This window comes from Lepisosteus platostomus, chromosome 13 (assembly GCF_059453375.1).
Source record: "Lepisosteus platostomus isolate fLepPlt1 chromosome 13, fLepPlt1.hap1, whole genome shotgun sequence".
NCBI lineage: Eukaryota > Metazoa > Chordata > Actinopteri > Semionotiformes > Lepisosteidae > Lepisosteus > Lepisosteus platostomus.
Window position 1 is genome coordinate 8401750 of NC_142623.1, and position 20376 is coordinate 8422125.

The 20376-nt window shown below is 41.1% G+C and overlaps 1 protein-coding gene across 7 annotated transcripts in view; it reads left to right on the forward strand.

Annotated features, from left to right (window-relative positions):
- The window catches only part of luzp1 (leucine zipper protein 1), a 69167-nt gene that overhangs the window by 38279 nt on the left and 10512 nt on the right, over window positions 1-20376 (forward strand). For 5 of the 7 annotated variants that reach the window (XM_088602983.1, XM_088602980.1, XM_088602985.1 and 2 more), the window contains 2 exons: window positions 5354-8552; window positions 19890-20147. In XM_088602983.1, the coding sequence (XP_088459109.1) occupies window positions 5571-8552; window positions 19890-20108 (3201 nt within the window). In that variant the 5' untranslated portion in view covers window positions 5354-5570 and the 3' untranslated portion in view covers window positions 20109-20147. Of the gene's footprint in view, window positions 1-3271; window positions 3309-5353; window positions 8553-19889; window positions 20148-20376 lie in introns of all 7 variants that reach the window. The other 2 variants (XM_088602981.1, XM_088602986.1) reach the window with 1 other exon arrangement.

A 20376-nucleotide genomic window follows, 5' to 3' on the forward strand; every position in this document is an offset into this window, starting at 1 on the left:
AAGAACTTTTTTTTTGCTTGAAAGCTGCTAGTCTTCTGTTTAGTATTAGTGTGAATGATGTAAAAAACTTTTTTTCTGAAGTTTTTAGTGTCCAGTTCTGTGTTATTCTTGGTATTAATTGGTCATTTTACTGCATTTTAATACTTTATACAACTTTGTAGCTGAACAGCACTTTTAATTTTTTAAGTGCTTATAAATTATTACACAAAGTATGTTGGAAATGTTTATACTTTGAAATGGACTGTAGAAACCTTTTTCCCCATGTACATATAATAAAGCAGTCTTTGTTAATAAATGTACACTTAGTTAATGTAGTTACTGCATTAAAGAAACTATTACTAGTGAATAAAACTGTTATTCAGATTTCTCTGCTGCTCTGAGGGGTGTGTGTGTGTGTGGAATATAGTATGTCAGTGTGGATATGTGCTGTGATCAAATAACAAAACAGTTTGTTCAGGCAAGAACGGAAAAAATAGCCGCAGATTATTGATTATTATTCATATACCCAAGCTGGCAGAGAGCAACTCTTGAACGTTGTCTTCAGCCTTAACAATAGTTAAGGTGTAGGCATTGAAAGAAATCAGCTCTTTTCAAGTCATTTTGTGGGCTTGAATCCAAGAAGACGCTCCTTGTCTGACTTGTTGATGGCTGTTCCATCTGAAAGCTCTTAAAAATATTTCCCTTTCTGTGTTTTTATGATTTTTTTTTTCTTGAAGTTCAAAGAAGCTGGCAGCGGTGGCATCCAAGTCATCCATCACAAAAAATGAGGTGGAGCTTTGCGTTTTGTCCAGGAAGGTGCAGCCCTGTGTCTTTGCTTTGCTCAAGTGTAGCAGATGGGTTTTTCGATTACTGTGGCACCGCCATCCTCCAGCATTGCTCTGCATGGTCTGGTGGGTTTTTAAGCATTCCAGGCAGGGTGTTGTGTTATTCAGGGAAAGTTGGCAGTGAGGTTTTGGCAGTGGCCAACCCTGGGCCGATCCTGTTAGCATGATTTTAAGTGCCACCACTGTGCAGAGGATTATGAGAGATTTAATAGTGTTTCCAGACGGGCCACCTTCAGCCTCTGATTTAATGTTGGGGCACATCCGAAATGGAAAAAGAAAAACATATTGCATACATTGCCAAATGAAGGAATTGCATAGAAGAAGAAATTAAAGAAAAAAAATCTTGTTGAGGTGGGGTGGTGGGGCAGTGACAATTTCTGGGGGTTTTTTTGCCCCCTCTCCCTTTTCTCTGAGTTCTTTCATCTACAACAGTCTTAAGTTGAAAAGGGCTTTTTTTCCTACTGGTACAATATCACTATAGCCATAGAATTGCATTTCTGTATGGTAAATGACAAGTCAAACTGCACCTTTATTCACCTGGTGCTGCTGAAAAAGATGCCTTTCCCCAATCTGGGAGGTAAACGCCCCTTTCTTTCAAGGCAGACACAAAGGCAATGATTATTATTTCTGCCGAGCTGCTCCTTAACCTTAAGTTGAAAACGTACTCTCTTCTGGACAGAATATTAGGACCCCCCCCCCGTCCAATGAATTAATCCACGCACCATGAGCTTCAAGAGAAAGAGCCAGACCTCCATTGTCTTCCCTAGGCCGAACCTGGCCCACACCTGGAGAACTATTCAATCCCAGGAGCCTTTACCCACACCACAGACGTAACAGAACGTGCTGAAGGAGTGGGATGCGACTGGGCTGCAGAGATTTCAGAACCTTGTGAAATCTGGGCAACATCCTGTTCAAGCCCCTTTAAGTCCTCCTGAATGCTCAGCATGGTATTTGGATGGGGCTCTTAATATTTTGGCCAGTGAATGTAGTCAATTTGCCAAGGCAGTGTGCATAGCAAACATATTTGTCTGGAGGACAGGCATTTCACATTTTAATAATTTTTTATAATTTATCATTTCATAATTTTCTGTGGGTGGCTCACTTGCCTGGAAGTCTGAAGGTTGAAAGGCCCCACTTTCACCGCCTGTCAGAAACTGTCTGGCTCTGGGCTGTTCCAGGTCTGTTTGGAATTCAAAATATTGTTTCAGCGGATTAATTATGAGGCACAGCCATACCTGGGGGGGATATTGAAGGGTCCCAATAAAATCTGCTGGAGTGAACAGTTGCTGCACTTTTGTTTAAATGTGCTTCAGCTGAGTTAGAAAAATAAACATGGGGAGAGCTAAGATGAACACAATAACTGTTGTTAAAGGAAAAGCAAATGGCATTTTTGAGTGTTGTTTGCTTTTAATTTAATCATACGATGAGCAAATGCAGAGCTGCTGTTTAACAACAGAAACACGCTTATGTGTATAGAGGCAATTTGGTTTTTTTTCCGATGGTGCTGCCTTTAGTAATGTAACTTTGGATTTTACTTCGTGAGAGACACAAAACAAAAGATTTAAGGAGTCCCAGCTTCCGGTTGTCTTTTCCTGAAGCGCCTAGGTTGGAATATACAGGTTACTGATGAACGAATATGTCAGCAGATTTGGAGGTCAGCCTTATTTTAATGCCAGATTTAGGAATGCAGCAAAGTACCTGCGTGTTCAATAGTAGTCATAAAACCATCATGTCTGAATTTATAGAAGAGCTGCTGACAGTAGGCCTTTCATGTTAATGTCATCCTTTAATCACAGACAGCATTCTTTCAGGACTGAGGCAAAGCAAGTCTCGGGCTGCATGCTTCCCTTATCATTCTCTGTATAAATTATTTCTATTGCAAAAAAATAAAGGAGGTTCTGCTGGAAGCTTCCCTGACTTGGCCCTGCAATCTTTTTACCATTGGTGAGCAGGAATGACTAAAAATTGCCTTTGTGAAGTCCTTTTAACCTTAAAACGTACAGTAGGTGCTTTTTGCCTTACTAGAACATGGTTGTGTTTTTTTTTATTTTATTTGGTTCATGTTCGATTTTTCTAAGACTCATTTGTCTGGCATAATGTGGCAGAGCCAGTGACGTGCTGTCGGTAAGAGACAAGCAATAAAATAACAAAAAATAGTTAACTCGTTTGTTTTCAAAATAAGCTCATTGTCCTTGCTGTAAATTCCAATTTTGTATAGAAATGAGCGAAAAAGGTCCTACCTTTGTTACTAGATTTATTGCACGGACTTGAATGAATGATGCAACAGCCCTGTAGTAAAGAAGATTGCACAAATATTCTAGTTATATTTTTATGGAAATAAGGAACAGGTAAAGGTGTATTCCATGCTGAAAGGAAAAGAAAAGAGACTGTGTGTGACAGCTGAAGAAGGCTCCACAGGTGAAACGTGTCTCTTTTTTCCTTTGCAGCCCCCACAACATGACACACCTACCCGCTTGGACTTCTGTAAGGAAATAGTTGCTCATTTCTTTCCATTTTCTTTCTGTCTCCTGCTGTGTTATCTTTTATTTCATGTTAGTTAGAATCGGGAATCTGTTATGAATGGTTCCTGGTTCGTGACGCTGGGCTGCGGTTAGTGTGAAGCAGAGAGCACTGCTGACTCAGGTTCTGCGTGTGTATGGGGGGTGGGGATGGGCGAGAGGTGCAGGAATCAGCTTTTTATCAGATGGGAAATCAATGCAGGGTGCTAGCAGGGACAGAGTGAAACTGAATAGGTGATTCCAAGAGGCTGCAAGGAACACTTAGAATGCATTAACATTATGGCTTGAGGTCATTTAATATGGGGCACTCTATAATAATTGTGGTACAGCAGCAAAGTCCTAATTCTTGCAAAAAGGAAAGGGAGAAATAATTTTCCCACCCTCCCCTTCCTCCGTTATTCCCTTGTCATAACTTTCCCCAGAGCTGGGATAGATCAGTAATATAATCAGGTAGGGCTGCAAAAATATATGCTGAGATAGCAGCCATACTGCAGTGCACAATCAATCACAAAGAGCAGCTCTCAGGCGATCTTTCTCATTCGTGCCTTATGTTATAGGATAAATGTCTTTTAAGAATCATTGCTAAACCTGTGACATAGACATCAGTGAAAAAGCCCTGGAACTATAAAATAATCGCATTGATGATTGTAAGCCTTTCCTTTTAAAAAATCTGCTTGAGAGAACACCAGCAGAAATCCTGAACCTGAGCTGTTTTGTGGAGCTAATTGTTTTTTTGTGAGAAACGTTATTTGTGCGTTATGATTTGAGGAACATGAATTAATAGGTTTAGGCATGTTCTTATCAAGGAGAAATGGAGCATGTAAAGGCCTTTTTACAGCGTGTGAGAGCACAGTGCGTTACATTCGTCTATTCTCTCTTAACCAAGAGAGAAAAGTTTATTCATTTTTAGGGAAGAAACATATAGCGTAATCGGGATATCTCTTAACCATCGCAGATTTATAAACAAATGTACCCTGTACTGATGATGCATACTTGGAAGGCCACTACTTCACTTGAAATTCCAGTGCGTTTTATATCACAATTTATTTTTAAATAAAGCAAAGTTGGAGAAAGTCACTTTCTATGTACTGTATTTGGTATCTGGTTGGATAATGCTTTAACTTTGAAAACTGCTATTGATAAATAAGCTGAAGCCAGGCTTACTCTTGGTTTCCTTTATTGAAACAAATCTTGTTTTGCATGTTCCTCTAGGCCTGTACTAGTTCAGATGTCTGTCATACTAATCTTGGACTATGGGGATGTGGTTTACTGAAAGGCCTTCAAAACTGCGCTTGGGAAACTTCCTTAAATCATTCTGCCAAAAAATTGACCTAATGACCTAACCTTTACTCTCTGATCAATTGTCCCTCTCTATGTCCTGGATGATTTTCCCTCATTGAAATTAATGTCTTAATTTATTGTAGTTCTCTGTGCCTCCCTACAAAACTGACCATCACCATTATATAAATAATTTCTCTTGTATTTTAAGTGTATTACAGTAGCAGTCTATGATACGTTTGTATCAATGGTGGTGTTTATAACTATAATTTTTTTTTCCATTTGTAGTGAAATTTACATTATGAATGACTGTTCCTAGTTTCTATTTGATAAAATAGGGTCTGATGAGTTCTCTCAAATATGAAGCAAGGAAGCAAGTATTGGAAAGAAATGTATGTTATGCTACACAGAAAAGATACATTTGTGTTGCACTCGGGTATTACTGACAATACTTAACTCAGTAAGTAAGATATAACATTAAATTATTAAAACACCTTGCAAATCAAGCTCTTAAATCTTCATGTAGTTCATCTTTCAAATGTTTATAACAGATTTAGATTTTTTAGAAGTTCAAACCTTTTAGTGCATTTGGATCTATGGATAATAAAGAAACCATGCTATTTTTTGAATGCCCTGATATTGTTTTGAAATTTAGTTTACATCCTTTTTAGCATCGTTCTAATTGGTCCAACAGCAAATAATTATTTTAATTATTTCCTCTTCTCATTTCAGGTTATTTTCCCTCAATCTTTATTGGTAACCCTAAGAGAACCAAGTACTAGGAGGATTTACAACACGCCAAAGTCTAAAGAAGAAAAGGGAAATAGAGGTAGTCACTATCCTTTAGCTCGAAAGTGAAACCAAAACAGAAGGGTGAAGCAGAAGCACTGAAACATCTCACCGCCAAGCCAATGTGGTCCCCTAGTAAAGCTGTCAAATAAACACCGCAATGGCAGATATTACAAGCTACAAAGACACCACGAACCGCCACCTGCGGCACAAGCTGCAGAGCCTGGGCCGCCGCCTGGATGAGCTGGAAGAGGCCACAAAAAACTTGCAGAAGGCTGAGGATGAGCTCCTAGACCTTCAGGACAAGGTCATACAAGCTGAGGGCAGCGGCTCCCCCCTGTTGAATGATGTGGATGCTCTCCGCAAGCGGGTGATGAAAATTGAGGGCAAGGATGAGGAGGTACGCAAGGCAGAGGACCTCTGCAGGTTAGTCAGGGAAAAGCTGGAAGCTGAGGAGAAATTGACCAAAGAACTGAAATCCGAAATTGAACAGCTTCAGAGGAGGATGGCCGAGCTAGAGAAGCTGGAAGAGGCCTTTAGCAAGAGCAAGTCTGACTGCAGACAGCTTTGTCTCAGCCTGAACGAGGAGAAGAATCTGACCAAGAAGCTCTCCTCTGAACTGGAGACCCTGAAAGCCCGACTAAAGGAGATAGACTCCTCAGAGAACCGATTAGACAGGGCTGAACAGACATTGAACGCGGAACTGGAGAAACTGAAGTCGCTGACGCTAAGCTTCGTCAATGAGCGAAAGAGACTGCTGGAAAAACAGAAGGAAGATGAGCAATTAATCCAAGAACTGACTCAGAAGGTGGAACACAACAACAGGATCAATGTGGGTGACCAAAGTAGGAATGCTTCCAACCTCCTGGAGCGTTCCACCGACATGGGGGACCTCCGGATTGAAGACGACCTGTCTCCGGGTTTAACCAGCAAGATTGGTATCAGGAGAAAGAGCCTGGATTTTCTGAAGCTGACTGATAATGTGGGCTTGAGAAACAAATCTGAAAATGAAAAGAACCGCACTGAGGGCCAAGAAGACAACAAGGTGAAGGATCTCACCCAGGAGATTGAGAGGCTCAAAAATCGCTTGAAACAACTGGAACTAGTTGAAGAGGACCTAAAGAACACAGAGGCCAAGAACGCAGAGCTCTTGGAGAAGTTCCACCAAGAGAGGAATCGGAGTAAAGCACTGAGTGACCAGATGGAGCAGCTGAAGGAGCAGCTTGGTGGTACAAAAATCCTAGAGAATGGCAAGGCGGAGAACGAGGAGATAAATGTCCGTGGAGGTTTTCGGCAGGAAAAGCCCAAGAATAGGTTTGCTGCCACGGAGCCACCTGTCTCCAAGTACAAATCTCGTGAGCTCTCCCCACAACAGAGGCGGGAAACAAAGCAGAAATATAAAGATTTGAGTCAGTCAGAGGAAAGCTCTCCTAAACCCGTCAGGAGGGCAATGAGTCCTGGAATGAAAAACAAGAGAGCTGGGAAAACAGTTTCCACCCCAACAGAACATGGGGTAAAAGAGAGGGGAAGGGCACTAGAAGAAAAAGTAGGGACAACCAACTACATATTGACAAGCTCATCCCAAAACGACGGGAAGAAAACTAGGGAGCAGCCCCCAGTCCTAAGCCGATATCCTCCAGCTGCAAATGACCAGAATGCCCCTAAGTCATGGAAAACGCCCACAGGGAAGCCCAATGAAAATGAGGGTAAGAGGAACCGAAATGAAAGGTTTTCTCGGTTATACGTTGGTAGCGACAGTGAATCAAACAATTCTGATGTGCCCTCAGAACATTCTAGCAAGACTACCACTATACAGCCTCCTGAAAAAGAGACTTTACGTTCAGAGTCTTTGGATCAACCAGAGGAGACAATGACAGTATCAAGCCTGACCAAGTCTAATGGTTCATTTCCTGCCTACAAATCTCATGTTTCTGCTTTAACACAACATGAAAATGGGCCTGACAGCTCATCCTCAGCATCCGAGACTGAATCTACTGGATCTAGGCGTTCGCTAGGAGAGCCAGAATCTACTCCTGAAGTGAATATATCAAGTAGCAGGTCAGCTGTTTCAAAGCATCCCCGGTATTCTCGCTTGCAGGATTCTCACTCTGAGGCATCATCCTCACGGAGTTCCTTCGAAGAAGATGTGACCAAATCCCCAGCCACAGAGGGCACCTCATCAGAGCCGACCTATACTCCTTCAGGCATTGAAATCCGCAGAGTGTGTAGCCCCAGGGAGGCTCTGAGATCCAAAGCAATTATCAAGCCGGCTATTGTGGAAATTGACAGGAAGGAAGTTATGTCCGGAACTGGGGTGGAGCCTTTAATCGCGGACAGTAAGCCCAAGATCTCTACAAAACCCATCCTAAACAAGGTGACCAGTAGCATTACCATTTACCCAAGTGACCCCACCTCTTCTAGAGCCAGCAGCCGCAGTAGCAGCACCAGTGAGCCACCCAGACACACATCCACCAGCAACATTGTGATAACCCCCACTATTGAACACCGCAACAGTGTGTCTATACCATACGAAATCTCCATACCCAAGAGTGAGATAACTGTGAAACCTTCCCAGGAGACCGAGGAGCCTGACCTGCCTGTGGAGGTGAAGACAGAGACACAGCTGACACGTAGCAGTTTTACCATAAGGGCTCTGGAGTCTGTGGAGAACAGCAACAATGACGAATCTGGCTTTGAGAGCAGTGGCAGCAACTGCGTCACTACCATGGTCTCAAGCTGGAAGGGTCAGCAGACCTGCAAGGAGGATATGATTCCAGACATGAAACACGTGACCATGAGGAGCACCTGGAGGAAAAAGCAAGGGGCCACCATGTCTCAGGAGGACAACCAGGGATCCAGGCTTATAGACGGTGTGGGAGAGGACTCCGACTCGAGTACTTGGAGGGCTTACCGAGCCACAACTGTCCTGGACCCGGAGGACTCTGTGCACAGCTCCAAGCCTAGCCCTGCGGAGATCTACATGCGCAGGATAAACAGCACAGTGACCTCTAGGGAGCCTCCGGAGCAGATGCGCAGAAGCAAAAGCACCTTGAGCACCTCAGAAAGTGTGCTAGGGAGAACCCAGCCACATGAGCCAGTTATAGCTCAGGAGCTGATACCCTGGAAGCACTCAAAATCCCTGGTAAGTGCAGAGACCTTTTGATGGAAATACGACCTTAACATTGGAATAGTTTATCTTCACAGGAGGATGTGAACATCCATACTACAATCATCAGAGGAAAATAACACATTAATGAAAGTTTTTTTTGTTGCAAAAATATAATTTTAATGAATAGCTTATATGAAGTTTCCTGGAACAAGTTTTTTTATTGTGGTGTACAACCAAATACATTATATGTTCTCATTATTTATTAGGCTTCCCAGCCTTTAGAGATGTTATGGATTTGTTTCTTCCTAAATTACAGACTGACCCCCCATTGAACTCCATGTAGCTAATCAACTCCAGACTTGACAGGTGCAGTGTTATAGACATGACTTTTGATATATTGCAAAAGCTGTAATCCAAAATGGCTGCCAGACCTGAATATTTTAAAAACCTTTCAAATCATGGTCAAATTCATCAACAACCAATTCTTTTGCTTCTTTTTTGCACCTCCTTATCTATGACAAAATAAGATTCACAAACAAAATGCTAGTCATCCTTTTAAAATGTAGCATTTTATGTCAGTACAACATGCTTGGAAATCATCAAAACCACCTGGAGGTCTAGCTGTGGTAAAGGATTTAGGGATAGTCTTCAATACCTTTCTTTTCACAGATCCTCCTTTTGACTCTTACTGAAAAATTAAAACAGAACAGGCATGACAAAAAAACATCTCTGCTAGAGACAGATTTATAGGTCACTTAGCTGGACACTAGAACTACAGATTAAGTTTATTAAGCATTACAATCATTTAAAGATGGAAAAAATTCTGAATATTTCTGTGCTTAAATAAGTACTTTTTTAATACAGAAGTATTAAAAAATGTGTGGTTTGCAAAAGGAGTAATTTAATGATTTGTGATGTAAAATCTGCAATAAATTTTAAAATTGGTGCAGTATGAATTTTCTTTCTGTTTAATTGAACGGACCACAAGTTACTAATCTTTTTATGCATTCTGGCGTTCTGTATATACTAAAAACATAGTGGGGGATGCCTGGCTGTCTGTTAAAGCAGATTCATATTCTATTACCTTTTGGTGAATAAACAATGTCCAAAATGAAAATGATAAAGTAGTTTTATACTAACCAGATCTAGAGTGCATCTAGGCAGTATTTAACATTTTGGATGCCTGCATTCCAGGCCTCAGATGTTAGTGTCTGGGCTTCCAATTTCAAACATCCTTTTTGTTATTTTAGAGCATTTATGTCTTAAAAAGGAGCTGCTAAATGGAATGAAGAGGAAGTGGCTGTAAGACCTCTTAAAATGCCGCCACGCAGTTGCCTGTGTAACATCACATCTACTTGAAATAGAGTCACAGATCTTTGTCTAGAAACTACAAGCAAAATATTTATAGCTATTTAATTCTACAATGTAAAGACTACTTCATTACAATGCATGTACAGTACTCTACGCAAATAAAACTTCAGATAACATTATATTCATGGGGTTTAGGAATTTCTTCTGTGTATGCAAAATCGCAAAGCCACAGGCAGCTGCTGTTGAGCATTCTTTCAAGAGCTATGAATCTTTACACAGAGCATTGCAAATACCTTTGTGTCCTTTTTTTTTTTTTTTGCTCCAATTAAAAATTGCTTCTATGATAAAGTCAGAAGCCCTGGTGATGAGAACATTCTCCCTCTTCCCAATTTCCCAGGGAAATTAAAACGAGGTGAATTGTGCAGGGTTGAAGAGATTATTGGGAAAACAATGTGCCGGTATTGTCATCTGATTTACCAGCCTTTTCCAGTTTTCCCACCCACAAGATACCCCCGTGGGATTGCAATTAATCCTGACAGCCACACCATGACAGTTTTTTCCTTTGTTATATAGATTTAAAATTAATCTCAGTTTTAAATGTAAATCTAAAAAAACAAAAACCAATATGGTGAAGTTCAAGGAAAGGGCCTATAGATTTTCCAAATGCCAGAAAATGCTCAGCTAAGCCTCAGCTAAGATTTTGATAAATGGTTCCATGATTATCTTGGTACAGGAACCATGCGATATTTGCCTTAAACTTATCCAGCCATCCAGGCATTTTTCAACCCCTTTATCCATTAAAAGGGGCGGCTGGGGAGCCGGAGCCTATCCCATTGTGCAATGGGCACAAGGCATCATACACCTTGGGTGGGACGCCAGTCTATCACAGGACAGACACGCAAATACACACATTCATACCACATTTCCCCAAAATCGAATTGACCTGTTTAAATGGGTTTTTTCCTATGGGAGGAAACCACAGCACCTGGAGGAAACCACACAAGCATAGAGAGAACATACAAACTCCATGCAGATAGCACCCCAGAACTGAAATCGAACCCAGGGCCTCAGCACTGTGAAGCAGCACTGCTAACCACTGTACTGCCGGGCTGCCCGTTTGATTAAGTAAAGGATTCAATTTAAAAATGTTTTAGAGAAAGGAAATGGCAACATCTGTCTCAGTAGAGGTGTTTTTTTTTAAATATACATCACTTTTTTCCACCGCACAGTCTAATGGAACACTCATTTAAACCTGCCATGTCACAGTGTTAAGATACAGCTCACATACTGTATTTCTGCAGTTATTTGGCATGGTGTTACACAATTCTGCTGGTCCTATAGATATATGCTTGCAAAGATGCATTTATTAAGAAGCCTTCAATCCTTAGATTTGACTAACAGAATGAGACTTGATTATTTTATGTTTTTGAGCTCTCCCTTGATCAAACCTTGTCATAATGAAAACCTGTTGATGAAAATACCTTTAGCTGGGTATTTTAATGTATTTTATTGTAGGTTTGGAATTAAGTTTTGCCCTAACAAGTCTGGTCAGTGGTAAAGCATCCCGAAAATATCATATTAAGAGCTTCACACCTTACTGTCAAAGTCGAACGCTTTGCTGCGAACAGCAGTTTTTCTCGGCATAAATCCCAAAGACCCGAAGTAAGCAAAAAAAAATACCTGGGGGAGAGGGGGAGGTCTCTCTGGTTTGTTCCTGCTTTAGTCTACCGCTGTGCAAGCCAGAACAGTGTGCCGTGATGTGCTCTTCGTGCCATCTCTGACAATGGGTTTTTGAAAAGATTGTTTGCAAATCCTAGCGGAGGCCAGATTCTGCTCAGAAGAGCACCTTTGTGGAGCCAGTCTCCTACTGACAGCAGCTTGTTCGCGTTTTTTCAAAGCAGTCAGCATTCCTGCGCTACGGTATATTGCTGGGGCATGATACTGTAGAGTCAGCCTCCGGTATAGGCATGGCATACCGGGAGACTGGAGTGTCCGACACTTTTCCAATCTTCGTGGGTGGCATTGTTGTGTCTGTTTCAGGGAGATGGTTTGATTAAACTGAAGGAGAAGCAGTGCAACTCCATTACTAACCATTCGTCCTGTCCCAGTCTCTTTTAGGCTATAGATAAAGACCTATTTATACATGTATACAGAGACTTATCCCTTCTCGACTGAGGAGAGGAGATTCCTTCTCCAGCTTTTCCTTCTCTTTTTTTTATCATTATTTTTAATAGTTTTCATTGAGTGAGAAATGCTAAGATATAGAAGATCCCAGGTACATGTACTTAATTTTCCTCAAATGTGCAATGCTTCTTAAACTACATACCTTTCACAGCGGGAACTGTATGACTTTTTGGATGCATAAGGGGTGTGTGAATTTCTGTCTGCAGCCTGGGGGGGCTCAGTGGTTTATGAGTGTCTTGTGAGAAAGCTTGGTGTCAGCACTACATTTGATGCATAGAGAGAGAGAGTGATTCAGACACAGACACATACACACAGACTGTTTCCTGTCCATGTCCTCTTATTTTGAAATGTTTTCAGTTTCAGGTTTTCCCCCTTGTATTCAGAATGGTTAGAATCATCCACTTGTCTTTTTTGATTTCTCCAAGTTGCTCTAGCAGAACTACACTACCATGTTAATAATACTATAATTATAGAGCTAGTTTTGCTAAAAGAACCAGATTACATTGGAAGTTATTTTAAGTTTATATAGTTTATGCTGAAACTATACAAAATACACTCTCACTTTTTATCACAACCCATTTTTAATTCAATGTTATAATTTCACACACATGCAGAGCTTCAGCCTTCATTGGTACTTCTGCAGTCCATTGGACAAGGACTATAGGCAGGGGATAGATCAGACACGTCTTTTCACATCGTAAGCCCCATATCTTTTCCCCCCCAAGTTGAAACATTATTTGTATGAAAACCCTCCCTTGTATTGGCACATGCAATACATACTTTTATTGTTTTTTTTCAATTGAAGCTCTCTCCACAATAGAGCTGGGATTTTCTTGACAGAGTTGTTTGGCACCTAGCCCTTGCTTCTAACCACCAGACAGGTCTGGCTGCCATGTCTGCAGTTAAATATTCTCAAACCTAAAAGCCACAGAGGCCGACTTCTGTCCCATTTTGTGACCCTACAGACCAAGGCGTATGTACTGTGTCCCACCCAGCTGTAAACGAGGGTAGGGGAAAGATACCACAGTTCACTTGTGGGATAGATTGAGGATCTTAGCTTTACACTGGTCAAGACATGGTTTTACTCAAAACCAAAACAAATATGATGAAAAAACATTGGGACAGGCTGACTAATTTTCTTCTGTCGCTGAGCAGTGATTAAGTAATAGGCTGACATCCTGTTCTAAGCTGCACATTTGGGTATAATTACTGTCATTCTGCTGAAATAGTCAGTGTGTAACTAATCAGCCATGTTCTCCTTAACCTCCCGAGCTCATAATTAAAATTGCTCTGAATATCCCAAAAGATTCTGCTAAGATAAATCATAAAACACAGATGTGTCACACTGTGTCAAAACACAGATCACTTCAGTTTTAGGAAGCTAAGCAAGGCTGGGTCTGGCCAGTACTGGCATGGGTCACCTCTAAGGAATTTCAGCTGCTGCTGTAAGTAGTGTTGGTGGACCAGGAAGGTGGCTTTTTTCACACTGGACCAGAACTTCTAAACCAGTGCTCCATTATGGTGACTGGAGACACTTTAGAAGGAGCCATGCTTTGAATATTAGATGTTAAACAGAGGTCCTCACTCCTTGGTAACTAAAGATCCCATGGCACCGTTCATAGGAGTAGGGGTGTTAATCCCAGTAAACCGGCTGAATTCCTCTCCAGACTTGCACATTCTGGCCTTTCTAAAAAAAAACTTAATTCTGTTAGTAAAGCAATTTCCCTCTTTTCCACTGGACCTGCTAGGTAGTAGGGCTTCTGGACCACAATAGCAGGACTCACACATGTACTGTAGGTGCTTTCCTTTGGTGGTGGCTGAAGTGGGTTCCTCCCTAAATTTAAAAATGCTTTGGGATCCTTGAGGGGGATGAGTATTAGTGCAGGAAGTTTAAGATGCTGTAATGCATGATGGTCCTGGGCTTCTGTTTATTTTACTGCTGTAAACCAAATTTACATTTATTTAATTATGTAAATAGATTTGACATCCCATCCTGGGCAAGCATGAAGGGGCTTTTCTGGATTGAGAAGGCTAAGTGAGAAGGGGCATGAACCAACATGTAGCCCAAAGGTGGGAGAAAACAGGCAGTGTGGGGTAGGATAGAATTAACTGCAGTCATCTGCTCTTCTGATGTGATTAATAATGTTAGGCCAACGATCTACATTTCTGATGTTAAGATCATTGTTTGGTAGCGCAGGTGTATATTATATTTGTATATGGTATTACAGTATTGGTATTGATTTTAACTTTGTTTTCTATGATGTTTCACAGCATTGCTATTTTTAATGGATGGTAAGGAATACCAGGAAACTACCTCTTCATCACTCAATACATTCTTTTTACCCTGTGTTTTATCAGTATTTGTCACTGCTGCGATTTAGGACTGTATTCTTTAAAGTTCTTTTTTTTTAATTGCCAAAAGTCAGTATTACTTTAAAAGCCAGTTAAGGGAGAAGAAACTATAATTTCACAGATTACTGGGAGCTCAATTACAGTCTTTTAGCATCTTGTTGATTTCAAAACTCCTTAATAACACAATTTTATGTGATTTATTGACCACACACTAATAAACCGCGATAGAAGACAATTGTGAGCATATAGTAATGGGTGGGATAGGGGTTCTTAGAAGCTTTGTCTGTCTGCGGCAGTGTTTAAAGATGTCATATAAAGTGCAATTTAGGGAAGACGAATGCCCTAAGGTAGCTAGAGCCAACTTCTGTGCATGTCTGCAATGAAAAAGAAACAAGACAGAAATAGGACACCGGGATTAAAAATACATTAGAAGCCAGTCTAAGCAGCCCAGCCATTCATGCAAAAACACAATAGTATTTGCTGTCATCTTATCATTTTAGAAGATGGAAATGTCTTCCAAGCATTTTCAGGACAAACATTTGCACAGGGGCATACCATTTCAACTGTCTCTGCCCTACAGCTTGGCTTCACTGAAAGGCAGCTTCAGACGGGTTGTCCAGAGCTGATAACATGACTGCTGACACTCAGCCTTGTGTTGAACACTTTAAGATGTGCAGAAGCCAGGGCAAATGTGGTTTAGACAGCCTGTGCTGAAGCTTTTCCAAACCAATGATGAAAACAGTTGTCTGTGGATACATATTTGTCCTAAGAGTTAAAGCTTGATTTTTGTTTTGTACCAGTATCTAATTCTGGATATGTCAAATGAACTGTGTTTTGTTTTATGCAGTGTACTGATGAATTCAAAATGGAACAGGGGCCTATGAGTTCTCCTGCTTCCTCTCCGCCTTGTTCTAGTAACAGGCAGCCCTTTTGGTAATGAGGTAACTTAAAACAGAATGAAAATTGCACATAATTATACAGTGATACCTTTCAAGGACGACGATGATGTGTTGTTGTTTTTTTTTACCTGGCCCAGCAAAGTCTGTTTTTATTTATTGGCCTTTAATTGGTCTTTACATGAACTGACATGCTGTTAATAAAAGAGCTTGGGCTGCTTTTATGCTTACAGGCTTGTGGCAGAGGTAACAATTTTTATCTTTACAACGATTAATGCAAGGTATGAACAAAGCGATCATAAAAGTTCAGGAATAACAGCCACAGTTGACCGTAGAACCGATGACTTCATCAGATCACTTTTCCCCTGCCTCAATCCTGGCCTGAATATGTAATCTTGGGAGCCTGGCAGGCACTATGTGCCAGTCGCCGAGAATTACATTTAGTGTCTATTTGGAACTAAGCGAACACTGCATGGTCTGGGCATGTAGAAATTAAGTAAGTGGGACTTTCAGCCCCCATCTCACACACACACACCCCATGTGCAGATACCCAGCACTACTTTGTTTCTGTATTTCTTTCTTATTTATTAATAAACCTCACACACCCTAAGAGAAATTCCAAGTTCATCTCTTGCCCATTCTGAATGTCCACATGCTGAAGTTATTTGTAAGCTTTTTGGTACCTGTTTTTTGTGGTACGTCATGATGGCCACCAAGTAAAGGGCAAGTCCATTTCTTTGGTACTTAAGCCAAGAGGATTTCCAGAAAATCTAGTTGTGCTGTCTCCTGAATCTTCCTGCCTTGACACCATCACTTTTAACTGCAGCAATGTGGCAGCATGTTATAGCAGAACTGAAGGTGCTTTTGTGGGCGAAAGATGGAGTCTTCATCTGGCATTCAGGATCATTATACTGCTGCATAGAGTAATCAATATAGATTAATTAGAATAAACACATCAGAGAGATTTATTTTGGTTGTACTGCTGGCTGTTGCAGCTAGTTATGTACATATACCTAAAGGAAAGTGCCTGATTCTTATCATGCTCATAGTGAGGCACCATAGCATTTATACAAAGACAAATTGGTTATCTTATTCTATTTTTATCAACTAGGTCAGCGACAGTAAATGTGTTTCACAGTCAGTGGTGGACATCATTTCTCATATACCAGTTAATTGAGCACAGGTGACTCACAACCTTCTAGTGTATTGATAATGATATTGATCAGCATAAATATATACATCCTGAAATGGTGCATGCTTGTTGTCGGCATGTTACAAAAGACCACTATGGAACATCTTAACTGCCTGTGATTATAATATGCTTTCATTCTTACTCTTGCTCCTCAGGAAACAGAAATCAAACACAGGGTATTGACATTGGCAGGTGTACAAGATAATGTCTGTTGATTTAAAATTCTTTTACCCAGTTTTATCTGTTACAGTGCTGTCTACAGACAGACAGCTTTTCACTATCTTCAAACAGGACAGTGCTCACTCTGTCTCTGGGATGTTTAAAACTACAAAACATGATGTGGAAGTGGTTCAAGAGACCCAGAGACGCACTTGAACAGCTCTTTCCCTTGCAATATCTTTGCATGCTCTCTCTAATGAAACCCACTGGCCAAATTCTCTCCCCCTTTCTCTTCAGGTCATAAACATTTAAACAACGCTTTCCAATTTATTTCTTGGCAAACTGATCAATGGTGATTTAAGAGGAAAGGCAGCCCTCCATTTCTCAAGATCCCCCCTTAGCCTCTTCATGCACCGCAAGATAAAACAAAGTGCACTTTCCCCCACATGTGTTAGCAGAGAAAACACAGGACGTTTGCCTTTGTCAGTGGTGCTTTGTGTAGGATAAGTACCAACTGAAAAATTAGGAACACAAATATTAGCAAATTCATATACACTGTCAGTGGACAATGTTTGGCTGGCTTGACGTGCATAAGACATGAGTTCCTTCACCATTCCTGCCCAGGATAATCCCCATATTACATTCCTATGTAAAATGTGGTGGAACTAGCAGCTCAGGTCCTCTATCCATTGTCTTCATCATAACCTCAACCAAAGGTGATGTTCCTTGATGAATAGAATGGGATTGGGCTGGAAGTTATTTGAAAGCCTTGTGTAATACATGCCTCATGTAATTCATTCAGCTCCTGCGTGAAGGGGGTGGGGGGATCTGAATTTTGTGCCAGTAAATGTATTGCTAATGCAATCCTTTTTTGAGTGGAAACATGGGATAGGCTCCCTGTAATGGAACTGCAATGGAAGCATGCCTGTTATTTTGGTTGTATGCTTAAAATATTGATAGTGTCCTTGTATGTTTTACGCTGAACACTATTTAAGAAAATAGTAAGAAAAAGCACCTTGTTGGGCAGGACTCAGAGTCCAGGTTTGCTGGCAGTGGAAGCTGTAGCGTTTAGTTTGACCTGTGTTGACAAAGGCCATTATATCCCTGAGCGGTACATTCACAGGAGTATATATCTGCAAAACTTCAGTCTGAAATATCAAACTGGTGTCTCACTTAGATTCCAGAAATGATTGAGGTTTATGTACCATCTATAAAAATATTATGCCAGAAAGTGGAGATCACCCATACAACAGTCAGTATTTAGGAATATTTAGCAAATAAACTACATTTATGTTAAATAGCTAACATCAAGGTACAAATTATATTATGATGCTATAACGCACTTGCTTATTTATTAGAACAGTTGAAATTTATTACATCAGTTTAATTATTTTCAGTGGTATCAGTCACTGTGTATCCTGTAGCAGCACACGTTGTCCGATACTGTACCGCATTCCAGGAAGGTAAACAGACCTGTAATGAAATCAGGCTGTGTAGTAATGATCTGCAATTCAGTCTCCTAAGCACTGTGGCTAATCTGCTATAACGTCTTGATGGGTAGCAGAGCAGTCTGTTGCAGTTTTGTCCATAAGTGTTGCTCTGGCCTACTTGTTAGGCCCGGTGAAAAATCGGCAGGGGATTACTGGCTCAAATCATTAGACAAAGCAAATCTATACTCAAAGCTAAATAAAATAGTGGAATGAAAACGCAAATGCCTTCAAGTATTCCACCATTAAATATTTGAAGGAAATTGTCAGTTAGCGACTGTTTGGACCTTTGGCCTCTGTAAGAGAAAATAAATGCATTTCCCTCATGTTACGCTAATAGATATTTGAAAAACCCTGCGTGCTTTCCCAGATACAGTTGTGAGGCTTGGTGTTGTACTGTATGTTTTTAATTGCAAAAGCTACATAATGCTGACACCTTATAACACGGTTTCGGAGACAGACCATTACTTAAGTATGTAATGGCATGTTTTACATAATTTCACTGTATTCAACGTGAAGTTTCTTTTTAAAGCACATGTTGACTTATCTATAACAAATTTGACATGACTTGTCCATGTAACCATGTGTAATGTCAGGTGACACCTGAAGAAGACGCAAGCGGCCAAGTGCTTTTCAGGGTGGAATTAACCTCTGCTCGTTCAAACCCCACCCCTGTTCAAGCCCCTTTCATCTGAGGCGCTGAATTTGGAATGTTAGCGACCAGCTGTTGAAAGACACCGACCGATGACAAAGAGCTCAAGCTGTTTGACAAATGAACAAAAGCCATTGCTAACATGAAATTGGAACCCGCAGCCCAGCTTTGAGTAATGTCTCGCAAGCACTGCAGGCTAACCGCATGTCACAAGACATTCGGTAAACACTTGGCCACGCAGATGAGATTAAAATAAAAGGGATTTTTTTTTTCCATTTTCATCTGCTACATATGAAGCTGCACACCATAAAAACGAGTCCATTAGGTTCTTATTATACAATATTAAGATTCTGACTGTGTTTTGCAATGTGTAAATGGAGGAGCACCCCTGCTGTTTGCTGGTGTGAAAAAACAGGACATTGCCAGCTCTCTCCTGTCCTCTTGGCAGTTTGGTCCTCCTTCACAGTGTTGGCTTGACATCGGCTGCCCGTTGCTTCCTAGAGACTCCATTAAGGAAATTAACAGAGTTTATGGCAATATGGTGTGAATTTGCAGGGCACTACCGCAGTTTACAAAACGAGCCCAGTCGATTTACTGCCGTGAGGAACAAAAATCAATACTTGAATGAACAGTGTCAGAGGAAACCATGAAATGCTTGCCACAGAAATGTGTTTGCCATTTGTAAGGAATTTCTTCAACATCTTCCTGTAACCAGATTATTATTTTTGTTTACAGACACCGTAAACATGTCTTTCACTCCCACGTCCAATACTGTTCATGTTTATCATAATGGAAATGAATTCATTCATTCTGGGCTCCTGCATGCAGTTGTGCAACTTCAACCATAACTTTTTCATGCCTCTAGAACGTAAAGATGTTCACTGCAGTAAGCCATAAGCCCAGTCCTGACAAAATAACCTATGAGTCTTTACATTACGTTTTGTCTGAAGCAATTGTAAATAACCCAACTATCCCTCTTTAAAATGACGTTTGGGCATCTGATTTGCTTGCAAATGTTTTTGGGGACAACTGAATTGTTTGTCCTGCTTAGGAATATCAAAGAGTAAAGCTGAACATGACCCCCCATCCCCACAAGGGCAGCTTCCAATAACATACTTGTATTTCTTTGTTTTCTAGGCCCTAGAGGACACAGCAGATCCGCCTGTAAGCATACGGAGGAAGCCATTGCCAGCTGACTCTGGGTCCTATGACCGCGCACTTAAGAACGAACCCGTGGGCAAGAGGCTGTCCCCCAGACCAGAGCTATGGCAGAGCCCCACAAGGGGACAGGCTGCTCGGCCTGAGGGTCGAGGGGCGGGGGGGCGCAACTGGAGCAGCCGCCAAGCAGATAACTAAACCACCGTTCCCCAGCCCCTCTCCCCGCAAACATTCAAGGTGAGCTTGCGTTGTTTTTTTTATTCGACTTCAAAGTCTACGTTACGTTTAGGAAGACCCTTTGTCTGAGGGAAGTAGGAGTCTTTGCCATTAACAGGCTCTCACAATGTCGTTGGGATCTTTAGTCAGGTCTGTTGTGACCGGGATTCTCCAGGTGGGCTCACACAATTTGCTGAATGCTGAGAGCAAAGGATTGATGAAACCTCATCTAATAAAGCACAACTGGCAA